The 12,396-nt window shown below is 33.3% G+C and overlaps 1 protein-coding gene across 1 annotated transcript in view; it reads right to left on the bottom strand.

The window, feature by feature from the left end:
• Window positions 1-12,396, bottom strand: part of Myo81F (unconventional myosin 81F) — a 178,973-nt gene that overhangs the window by 106,165 nt on the left and 60,412 nt on the right. The window contains exon 3 of the mRNA XM_072532583.1: window positions 7,835-7,897. Coding sequence (XP_072388684.1) covers window positions 7,835-7,897 — 63 coding nt within the window. The remainder of the gene's footprint in view (window positions 1-7,834; window positions 7,898-12,396) is intronic.

Here is a 12,396-nt window from a genome sequence, read left to right as displayed (position 1 = left end):
CATACTTTGGTATACGAAGAATTAAGTTCCTTGCCAAAGGCGATGGCGAAGTAAGAAGGCTGATGAGGCATGAACATTAGGGTTGCATGCTGTAACCTGTAGGCTGCGGCTGTAGGTTTAAGATAAAAGGGGGACACTGAAGGAATTAAGTCCGGGGAGAATGCTAAAAGTTAAGAAGACTACAGGTCTTCCAAATACCGTACCGTCAGAACTGGAGATGGTATCAGTCCGCTCAAATTACGAGGCGTCAGAGAAATTTCAACCATATAAGTCCACCGGAATGGATGGAATATATCCAGTCCTTCTGCAGTCGGGACAGGATGTAAAATTCACATCTAAGTAAAATTTACAAAACTAGTTTCTCATGGAGACAAATACCAGTGGTATAACAAAAGGTGAAAGTTACCTATATATGCCAAAACTCGGTAGAGTAATGGACCAAATGCCAAAGTCCAATAGAGATCAATAAACCAATCTTCTTTCCCAACAAAACACTAGAAAGGCTCCTAGATAGATACATCAGAGATCAAGTGCTGAAGGATAAATGGCTGTAGCTATAAGTGGATCAAGGACAACTACAACTGATTCACGATAAGTCCTCTTCTAACAGTGCTAGATGGAAGGAAGGACAATCCAGATAATAGGTTTTGTATCGAGCAAAATAGTAGCTTAATGTAAAAAGGATATTGATAATGCAATTTCTTGCACCCAACACAAACCAATCATGTGCGCTTCAAACGCTGTAATAAAACGACAAGAAACACCGTTTAAAAATAGGTAGTTTAAATTAAAAAAAAGCAAATTGAAAAAAATTCGCCTTAGACCTTGATAATGACATTGGTAAAATTCATCCTACAGCTGAAATGAGTGAGTGGCGCATGTATAATACCTACACATGTATAATATACAAATAGTAAAAATGGCATTATTTTAATATAATTTTCTGCAAATTAATTATACCAGCATTCACCTTTATGTTGGACATATAAATTTATAAAATATAATAATGAAATTCGCAGCTGTTTCGTTTGTTAAAAAAAAGAAAAGGTCGTCAAAAAGCGAATCTTTCATTTCCTTTAAATCCGTGAGAAAACGCATTTTGTGCAAGAAGTGTAACGAAATAATTATTGTACAGACAAAACAAATTTCCCATCCGCTGGTTTACAAATAAAGATTTAATTAAGGTAGCCAAGACGGTGATTAGTTAACTCGTAAGAAAATAACCGCATTTTATAGTAACAATCTGAAACCCCAGTTGTTAAAAAATCCCCCTACTGTCATTTAACTTTAAACTTAACTCATTGTTGATTGTTGCATAAAATAAAGTTGCAAGTTTATTAAAATTAGATTTCCCCTCGTTATAAAAGCTTCAAATGCTTACTCTTGTAAGTCTCGAGTTATAACAATTTTTTAAATTACGTACCTAAGTGGATTTTACCAAAGTAGTGTTAGACAGAAAAAAATGAAAACAAATTTTATGACACAATGATCATCACATTAAAAAAAAACAACACAGACAACATTTTCGTAACGACATGAAGAATATCTAGGGACAACGAGGCACAATAGATGCAAAATAGAATAGGTTTGGGTTGGGTAGATACGAGAAATTAAACGACATAAAAATTCCTATGGTTTTTAAGAGAAACACCAACAATTAAAGCCGGCTCTCAATTATAATATGTATATGGATTGAATATATTAATGCTCACTATAAGATATACCAAATATTTGACTTTCGTTTTCAATTATCATATAGGAAAAGGGTAAGGTCAATATTATAAATTTTATTGATAGTACTGGTACTATTATATAATCGTCATCTATTATATAAGCGCCATCGAAAAAAAGAATGTTATTAAGGGTAGGTCATGCAATAAAAAGTATATGGTATATAAAAAGTATATACTGTATGGTCCAGTTTTTTTTGTCCAAGATTTTAAAGAATTTCAATTTTTTTAAATAAATTTAAATTGCAAAATCATTATCCCAAATTGATTAAATCGATGTTAATGAAATTTTGCGGACTGTGAAAAAATGTACACTTTGGCTTTTATATTTTATCATTGAAAAACATAAGGCTTTGAAGGTTTATTGGTGTAACCATCTTATAGAGCATGCAAAAAGCTTCAAAATGACGATTTGCAAAAATCTATATTTGTTGTTTAGATATTTGCAAAAAAGAGCATAATTTCAAAAAAATTAATTTAAATTACAAACAATTTTTTGGCTTACAAACAAATAGAATTACCAAATCCCAAACATGCTTCAGTTTTATTAAAAATAAATTTATTTATACTCCAAGTCGTCAGAGAGAAAATGCCACTGAACTTCTAAAAATCGTAAGAACAAGCTGAATTTTGCGACAAAATTCAAAAATTTAATAAGAAAGCTGCATTGTTCACCTTTAAAACACTTTTTGATTTTTGTCGATAGGACACTCTGATCAAAAGATCGAATTTTTTTTACCGTCGAATTGCTGAAAAAATGCTAATAAAAATTTTTGTTTAAAATGATCTCAGCCACATTTTTTATTTGAAATATTTTTTTTACGACTGAAAGATTCTTGGTAAATCGTTTTTTTTCCGTTTTCCAACCTACGAGGGGGGTAGTTTTAGGGAAAAGTCAGAGGGAATGAGTAGTAAACTTTTTGCATATTTTTGGTGTCCCAAAATTAACATTCTCAGCAAGTTCAGCTTATTCGTATGATTTTTAGAGATTGAATGGCATTTTCGTCTCTCGGCGACTGGAGTACAAATAAATTTATTTATTTATAACAAAACTAAGGCATCTTTGAGATTTGGTAATACGTTTTACAGACGTCTCTATTCGCATTACATCGGTTTAACAAAAGAATGAAGAAAATTGCTCCGTTGGAAACCGAGAAGATATATATTTTTACGTATACCGATTTTGAACTTTGGAATTCAATTTTCTTCAAATTTTGTACTTTATTAAAGAGGTCAGCTGTACTTCATTTTTAAAGCTTTACCGACGACTTTCCTGAAGTGCAAATAGATCCAAAATATTTTTATATAAATTTAATAACTCAATTAAAATGGCGTAATTTTCATCTCTTAATTCTTAACCCTAGAACCACAACGTGAGGGAACTGGATCATAAACCACAACGTGGGGTTGCCTTTGACCCTAATAAAAACTTACTCAAATATTACAAATAAAAAAAATGTATTTGGTACTATTTCATTTTTAAATAGTTTATTATATGACAATTTAATGTTTCTACAGTAAATACCGAAATAAGAGTATGATTAACAAATAAACAAAAAAATAAAAATACATAACCATTTTTTAGTAGTAAAAATAACATGATAAACAAATCTGACCAATACAAAATATTTAAATCAAGATTAAGATTTACATATTTCACAAATGCTAAATTGATGTTCTGCACATATATTTTTTCCACAATTTTTCCACAATACAAATATGGCGTCCTTTACGGTCACGAGTTCATGGACAAAAATCACAACGACGCTTTTGTGGCTCTTGGAATGGTAGTTCGTCAGGATATCCAAGGTATTGTCACTTGTCCAGTGTACTGTCTTAACTTTCTTGGCAATCGGTTATTTTCTACTCTTTGCTTCATATAATCTTCCACCAAAAAATCAGCTAACTTTTTGAGAAAAGTAGAACGGACGTTACAATTCGGCAATGTTTGAAATTGATGGAACACAAAAGAATTGATTCCAGCAGCATCTAACATTCCATACAGAATCCTTAAAGGCCACCTTCTCGTCTTTCGAGCAAATTGCATAGAACTTATAAGTAGAACGCATTTTTTCTTTTCTGAAACATGGGATACTAAAGTTACATCTTTTGAAAAAGCAAATGCTGATTAGGGGATTTCACTACGTTTTACATCCAGAAATTGTACCGGTATTTGTCTTTTTTTTTCCTAACTCGATCGATGAAAACCAGTTGTCCATTGTTATGTTACGATTTGTTCATGCTATTGTTTTCGATAGTTTCATCCAACATATTGCGTTGGAATAGAATCATCTTCAGGCCTTTTGTTTGGATATTTTCCTGTATGAGGAATTGCAGAGCACATATAATTAGTTTTGGCGTCGCACATCATAATAATTTTAATACCATATTTGTCTGGTTTGCTAGGTAAGTACATTTTGAATGGCCAGCGACCCCTAAAGTTTAATAGCTGCTCATCTATAGTTACATATTCATAAGGAGTATACAAGCTTTCGCAGTTTTCTATAAATAGACCCCATATGTCTCTTATTGGTGCGAATGTATCGACGGTTTTTCTTTCTGTTCGAGTTGTTTTGTAATCAAAACGCAAGCAGTTTAAAAGAAATTCAAACCGGTTTTTTGTCAGTGTATTGCGAAATATTGCTAAGCCAAATTTTTCTGACCAGATGTCTTGGAGGGAAAGATGTACTTTTTTTAAAAGTCCTGCAAAGTATAAAAGCCCAAACAAAGCCATAAGTTCTGCTTTATGTGTTTCTTGTATGTATCGTTGTTCCGAAGTAAATTTTGATTTTTGAATTTCTATTTCTCTATTTGTGCTGTTGACAATTATCTCTAAAATTTCATCGGTAAAAAATAGCTGACATATTTCTTTCGGGCTTTTAGTGTTTTTACATTTTTGTTTTGGACCAGGTAAATGTACAACTAAATTTTTTGCCGGGGTCCTCGTTCTCTTCGAAATTAATGGCTGCGAGTACCACTTCAAACCATTACGAGCAAAAAATCCAGGACGGTCATCTGTAGCATCTGTTTCCAAAGCTTCCTCATTATTGTCTTCCCTCCTGTAATTCTCTAATAGTACATTCATCAGATGCAGAATCGTTGATTAAGACATCCTCGTCTTCGCTATCGTTTTCATCTAAGGACTCCTCTTATGCCAGATCGTCATTCTCGTCTTTGTACAACTCGTTCCAAAGCTCTGTTTCAGTAAGAGGACGCCGTCGTTCATACTGCAGTTGGAATGCACTTCGTTTTAAATTTTTATCAGCCATTTTCCTACAATAAATCATTATTTAAACAACCAAAACAAAAAATAATAAATTTAGCTTACCGCAAAATATAACGTACACCACAACGTAGGGTCAAAACCAATTCAAATCCTTATTATCAGCGAAAACGAAAGTCAGGTCAAAAAATACATACACACACCAGAACCTACAAACGAGAACTGAAGCTACGAGACGTGGAATTTCAGCCCAGGGTCTTAACTGAGCGCAAGCGTGCTTAAGAAAAATTAAACTGCAGGGTCACGGGCGACCCCATGTTGTGGTACTAGGGCTAAAAACAAATAAACTGTGAATTTACCAAAAAATGTGATAAAAACTGTGGCCCTAATTGACCTAGGTTAAATTGTTTTCTTTAAATAATCTTGACTATTTCACTAGACTATTATTAACTGATAAAACGTCATAGCAACACCACGTTTCCTACTGAGAAAACTCCTTCCTGTCCGTGATTTCTCAGCGACAAAATTATGACAGATCCGTCACGAAGGTGTCTGGTAATTCTATTGTTGTCAGTTTGACATTGGGGCGTAATCAATTTTGGACAGATATAATGAATCCAGACAAAAAATCAAGATTTGGATGCCAGTCAGGTGAAGAAATCAAAAAATTGGTTTCGGAAATTGTCCCGTTGAACACGCAGAGGTCTAGAAGCTCAATTTGGACCCAATTTTCGGAGTTCCTATGGGTGAGAAATTTTACGCTTGAAAGATGTACTACCATAACGGAACTAGCAAAAATTTTTGAAAGACATTTTTGCTCATTTGAACTTACTTGGAGTGGCAATGAGGCCGTAAACTGCAAAATTGACTTTTTCCAGAAGGAATTTAATGTTATAAGAGAATTTACGGGCAGAATTTAATACAACAGCATTTTTTCCAAAACAAATCAAGGCGGTTCGAGAAGTTTGGCCAGCAGCAAATGGCTGGTAAGAAATTCATGGCATCAAACGAAAATTTATGCCCAGTTAGATTATTTTTGACATTAATGGAAAAAAGGGGACCAAAGATTTTATCAGACACTCTTTCTTACCGTTCACCCCAACTGGAAGGATGGATCTTGGTTCAAAAACTGTCCAATTGGAATCAACACCGTATCTAAGTGGACAAAAATGTCAGCTGAAAAAATTTGAATAGACACAAAAAAACATAAAATAACAAACCATTTTTATCGATCTTCAGCTGTCTCAGCCTTGTTCAAGCAAGTTGTTTCTGAACAGGAGTTAATTAAGTTAACGGGTCACTCAAATGCAAGCTCTCTAAAACCATATCTGCAGCTGGATTTCAGTCACCACCAGAAGTTGATCGAAAATCTCAGAACAACAAATGAAGCTGCACCTTCGAATTCATAAATGCTATATAGATCAATAATTCACAAAATTATGGTTTGGTAAAAAATAATGTGAAAACTACTATAGGCTATAATAATTGTACATTTAATATTGTTAAAAAATTAATAAAGATTATGTTTCGTTGATATGGTGTATTAATTGTCTCGTGAAATAGTCTTGTCAAATATCATTCGAGAGAAAATTATTTACCGGCAAAATTTTCTCTCTTGAGATATAATATAGCAAAAAATATACGCTTTCTGAACATGTAAAAATAATTATTTTACGAACAATAACAAAAAATTATTGTGCGTAGTGTTTACTCAATACATTTTTTGGTTAAGCGATGTACACCGTCGTGAAAACAAACTAGAACTGAAGTTGGACCTTGGACCGCTAGTTGGATATCAAGTCGGAGCGTGAGTGGAGACGAATATCCAACTAGTAGTCCTACTAAGTGAGACCGCAAGTCGGAACGTGAATACCTAGCTTTAGAATATGTTTGAAAAAACCTTTCAATATCCTGGCTTTTTGAGTATTACGACAAAAACCTTATTACCCTGGACTATTAGTTCGTCTTAGTTAATAATAGTTATTCTGAGTTTCCGACTTAGTATTAGTCTTTGTGGAATCGTGTTAGTTACACATTATATTTGTATTTCGGTTTTAGTGTTCCTGTATTATAGAAGTTAATTTTAAAGAATAACGAAACAAAATATTTATTTATCTACATCCTTTGGATAGCCTCAGATATCATTACTGTGATAATCGATCTTTTTATACAACTGTTTTTGGAATGTTATACAATGGAAAATCCCGCCGACTTGAAATATGCACTGTTATTCGTGTTTTAGTGTCAAATGAGTGAAATTCATCATGAGATTAATAAAGGGTGCGGACAAAATAATATAAGTGACAGAATGATACGCAAATGGAAGAAAACTCTCAGAGATCACCGAAATAAGGTTCATAGCGAAGTACGAAGTGGGCGACCCTCATTGATCGCTGACGATTTGGTCATCTCATAATTTGGCTGGGAATAAGTAGATCATTTTCCAGTCTGGCGAGATCTAGATGTAAATATTACGTGTTTCCGCAACTCAGAAGCGGTTTAATATTGATGGCAACTGTGTGAAAAGTAGATAAAAGCATAGTGTTTTATGTAAAAACAAAATTATTACAAAAGTTTACTTGTTTTTTACGTATGAAAACGGTACTAACTTCAAAAGGTACGCCTTGCAATTAATTCAGAAAAGAAGGAGTGCCAATAAAAATTTTGAATTGGACTTACGCATTTGGTGGTCCAATTTTTTCATTAATAATAATGGTCCAAGAATGACGGCGATTTAGGTTAATAAATTATACGGCGGATGTACCTGTATACAGTTGTTTGCGATATTTATCGCGCATTCTTCAGCGCAATCTGACAATATCTTAAGTAGTAATAAAAGTCAAAGAATAAAGGACAATAAAATAAGAAACATTTTACTTACCTGACTGTAAATGTCAATGTCCTTGTACGGATTAACTGCAACAAGGATAGTACCAGTGTATGTCTAAATCTCATTAAGGAAAACAATGATGCGGTGCTGTAAAATATGAAAATGTTTATTCGCTCGGTGCATGTCGCTTAGATTCTTTTATTCGTTGAAACGGCAAACAGTTTTCTTGTTCGTTAACTGCGAATTAGTATTCTACAATGAATTTCCAGGGGGAACAATAGGCTGGTATTGGTAAAGATATAAAATACACTCACCGACAAAATATATGTTATTTTAACTTCTATAGAAGTTAGGTAGGTTATATGTTTTTCATATTTTTATAATATATTTATAAAATATAGGTTGATTACCTAATATATCGAGTAAAAAATACGAAGTAAAATGCCTTGACTTAAAACGAGTCTCCAAATTTTTCTATGCTCCGTTTAATAATTTTAGAAACTTGAACATGATTTATTTACCCTTGCTCTAGAAGACATTTTTAAGAAACTAGAATGGAACAATAAGGGTATCAACGTCGACGGATCATACTTTCGGCGCTTTCGGCAAATTAGCATATATCTTGAAAAACACCTCCATTCCTGTAAACTTAAAGAAAAAGGTGTATAACACATGCATACTACCAGTTTGTACTTACGGCTTGGAGACAGTAGCCCTTACCAAAAAATCTGCTAAAAAATTAGAAACAATGCAAAGAGCAATGGAACGAATCATGCTTGGAATATCACTAAGAGACAAGATTAGAAACACCGAGATAAGACGTAGAACGAAGATTAGGGATATTGTGGAAGAAATTACAAAAATGAAATGGCGCTGGGCAGGTCACGTAGCCCGATATAATGACAACAGGAGGACACGGAGAATTCTAGAATGGAGACCAAGGACGACAAGAAGCATGGGAAGACCTCAAAAAAGATGGGTAGATGACATAAGAACAGTGGCAGGCAAACAGTGGATTAGATTGGCGCAAGATAGAGAAAGATGGAAGCAATTGGAGAGACCTACATTCAGGAGTGGATGGAAAATGGTTGACAAAGAAAAGGACATGATTAGGTATAAAATATGAAATAGTAAGGTTTAATGCAATAATTCAATACAATTTCACAATTAGGCATACAGCTTGGCTGGAAGTCAAATGAGGTAGTGATGTTCAATATACGATGAGGTGTCCAGCTAGCCACTAGTTCCGACTTTTACTTGGTGTGTACACTTCGGCAACCTAGTACTCCGGTTACTCCACCATAGGTGTTCACAAACACCGTCAGCGCCAAGCAAGTCACAAAATTTTCATTCTGGGCCAAAATATTTTTTGAATGAATAAAGTTTTTAGATGTTATTTTAGGGTGACTCAAGCATTTTTTTTTTATTTATTTGCAGTTAATTTTTGTATTTTTTAAGTGTGTATCATTTTCGATACAGTGGACTAGCATAAAGTTTTGCGAAGAGTTTCGCGCAAGTGCCATGTTATCAAAAACAATACACACTTTGTTTTTAACATATTTTTATTTCTTTTCAGATTCTGACTGACCAACTTCTTTGCTTAGAAAATTAACCATTCTCAAAAAACACTATTCGCCTGTAAAGATAAATAATTCGATAAAAACAATAGTGCTGAAAACTAAAAAAACAATTCAACGAACAAAATAGTGTAATTGTGTACGTGTAAAGTACTTTAGTTGTACTTTTACTGGATTTAGTAGATTTTGATTACGATGTATTTCTCAAGCGACGACTCTGACAATGATCCAGACTTTGAACCCGGTTTAGATTCAAGTAACGATGGCAACACCGATAACAGTGATCACTGGAACCAGTCGTCAACTTCCAGAAAGCTAAGTATTCTACACAAAACGTTACTAGTGCTGGTCCACCTGGAACCATAAAACAAGAAGTCCATCATCTAGTAACCTTATTATTAATAACATTTTTCATACGAATTTCTAGTTGTATACAACCTATCTTTTCATATCTAGGCCAAACCCAGTTATACCAGGAAATTAGCTCAGGCCATAACATTATTCTCTATATATAAAAAGAAAGTGTGTGCTTTTAGAAAACAGAACAGATCGAACACAACGAGCCATGTGTATATTTTTCGGTACACAGCGTTGACGACAATGTGTATCGAAAAGGATACACTGGCGCTGAGGGTGTTAAGCTGAAGGTTTACTGCCTCCTCCCAGAAAAAAAAATAGTTGTAAATGTTCAATGAAGAAGTTTTATTTAGGATTTATTTATTTGGTATGTCCGTATTAAGAGTCGATTTCTAAACTACAGGGCAAGAGACTAGAGAGTTCCTTACCACTTACAAGTTCGTCCACCCTCGGTCGTAACCAATAGATGGACGAATGATTATACCCGAAAGCATTCTGTGGATTTCACTATGCTCTATCTTATTTTATCTTAAAACTTACATTTCTTATGACTAATTATTTAGAATCGTCCCCCATCTATGAAATTAATACTTTAGGATTGATTCACAGCTTTGCCACCTATGCAATATAAACGCTGGACTCTTAGAAATTTTGTATAGCTAAAATCATCATCTTTGTTGGACTTTTTATTAGAGTTTAAATTATTAAATTAAAAAATAAAAGATACGTTTCTATATACATACTAAATATGAGTGGCTCAGAGCCAAAGGTGTCTATCCAACATAGTTATAATTTTTAAGTTCAGTGCACCTCTGCATATTATATTTTTTTCTAAACAAGAGCCACACATGCCTATACTTCAGATAATTTTAAAACCCGTGTTGCCATCTATTAAAAATATTGCAAATTACGAATGTCACTTTCGTTAAAGGCCAGACGTGCCTATACAGCTTTTAAGATGGCCGAGCCGTTGAGTGATGTTGATTCTTTTTCCAATTGTCATGAAGAAGAAGAAGAGTTTAAGCCTAGGGAAAGTGATAGTGAGACAACAGGTATGTACTTTGTATTATTTGCGATAAGACAAAATGATTTTTTTATTAATATTTTTTTAACAAACCGTATTATAATATATTGTTGTATAGGCTATTCTGGCTTTACGTTATCATGAATTTTACCATATGTTTTATTTTATTTCAAATAATGACAACGACCATGTCACATCTGAAACGGCGTCCAATACTCGAAAACGGAAGTCAAATCCTAAGTTGACCAAAAAGTTTGTAAGAAAACAAAAAGTTATGAAGGGGGAACAACATGTTTCAGATAAAGGTAAGACTGTTCGTTAAAAAGTATGCAAACCAGGAAGTTTCTGCATAACTTATAATCTAAGTTGCTCGGATAAAATATGTGACTATTGTCAACAGCAAATATTTCCACATTTTTAATCGTTAGATTGACTATCCAAAGATGCTTTTCCTTCTGGTCAAATTACTGTTGAACCTGCAAACAGAAAATATACAAAGAAGGAAACATCAAGAAAACAGAAGACGATGAGTTACAGATTATAAGATGAAAATGGAAATGACCATAAAAACGTCTTAGATATTAGCGATGACAAAATAACAAATGCTCTAAACAGAAAAGCATATACGGGAACTCCCATTTCGGATAAACGTGGTAAACACGCACCACATAATAAGAAAAATTAGGATGATGCAGAGTAACTAATGGAGTTTATTAACAAATTTCCAGTATATGAATCACATTATTGTAGGCATTACACAAGTAAAAAATATTTGCCTCCACATTTAAACAAGGCCTTAATGTATAATGAATATAAAAAATCTTGTGAAGTTGTGGAAAAGAAGCCATTGTCTCTTTTTGTCTTTAGAGATACTGTTAATTATTCTTTTAATCTATCGTTTCACAGGTAACAAAAGGACACATGTCAAAAATGCGACTATTTTAAAAAACTGCTCAAAACATTAAATAAAGGGGAAGAGAAAACTGAGATTGAAGTGGAAAGGAACATACACCAAAAAAAAGCAGAAGTTTTAAAGCAATTAAAGAAGAAAGAAACTGAAGCAGCAAAAAAACAGAAGAAAAACATGTTGCAGTTTTTGATCTACAGAGAACCTTGCCAGTGCCATGCAGGACCATATAAAAGTCGTGTTAGATCTTCTTATCGAAATGCAAAGAAGCAGTGTAAAGGAAATAAATCTAAAAAATTTTGTGTCTGGACACTGGACAGTGTTGTGACATTTTGTTCAATTTGTGACAACGACTATTTTAAAACTCTCAAGTGCACCAATGAGATGGATACAGGTCTAGCACAGATTCAAGAGGAAGAGGAAGAGACGGAATAATACTTTTTTTTCCGGTTCAAAATATTTTTTAGTTTTGTTAGTGCAAAAAACGCCTATACAATTTTTTTTTTCCTTTTTTCTTTAAAAATAAAGCTAATTTTGAAATAATATTTTTTTGCTTTATTCTACCTGAATTATTTTAGTTTCTCCTATACAAAAACCCCAAAATGTAGTTATGTTACTTTATTTAGAAATTTATATAATCGATTAACTTTGCCCTCAATTATCTCAAAAGAGTGAATTTGTTGTATAGTCATCTCTGGTTCTGAGCCACTCATATATTTTTAATCCACTCTAGTTGATTTTTTTTAAC

This window comes from Diabrotica undecimpunctata, chromosome 5, assembly GCF_040954645.1.
Source record: "Diabrotica undecimpunctata isolate CICGRU chromosome 5, icDiaUnde3, whole genome shotgun sequence".
Lineage (NCBI taxonomy): Eukaryota > Metazoa > Arthropoda > Insecta > Coleoptera > Chrysomelidae > Diabrotica > Diabrotica undecimpunctata.
This window is presented reverse-complemented; position numbering and strand designations above follow the sequence as displayed.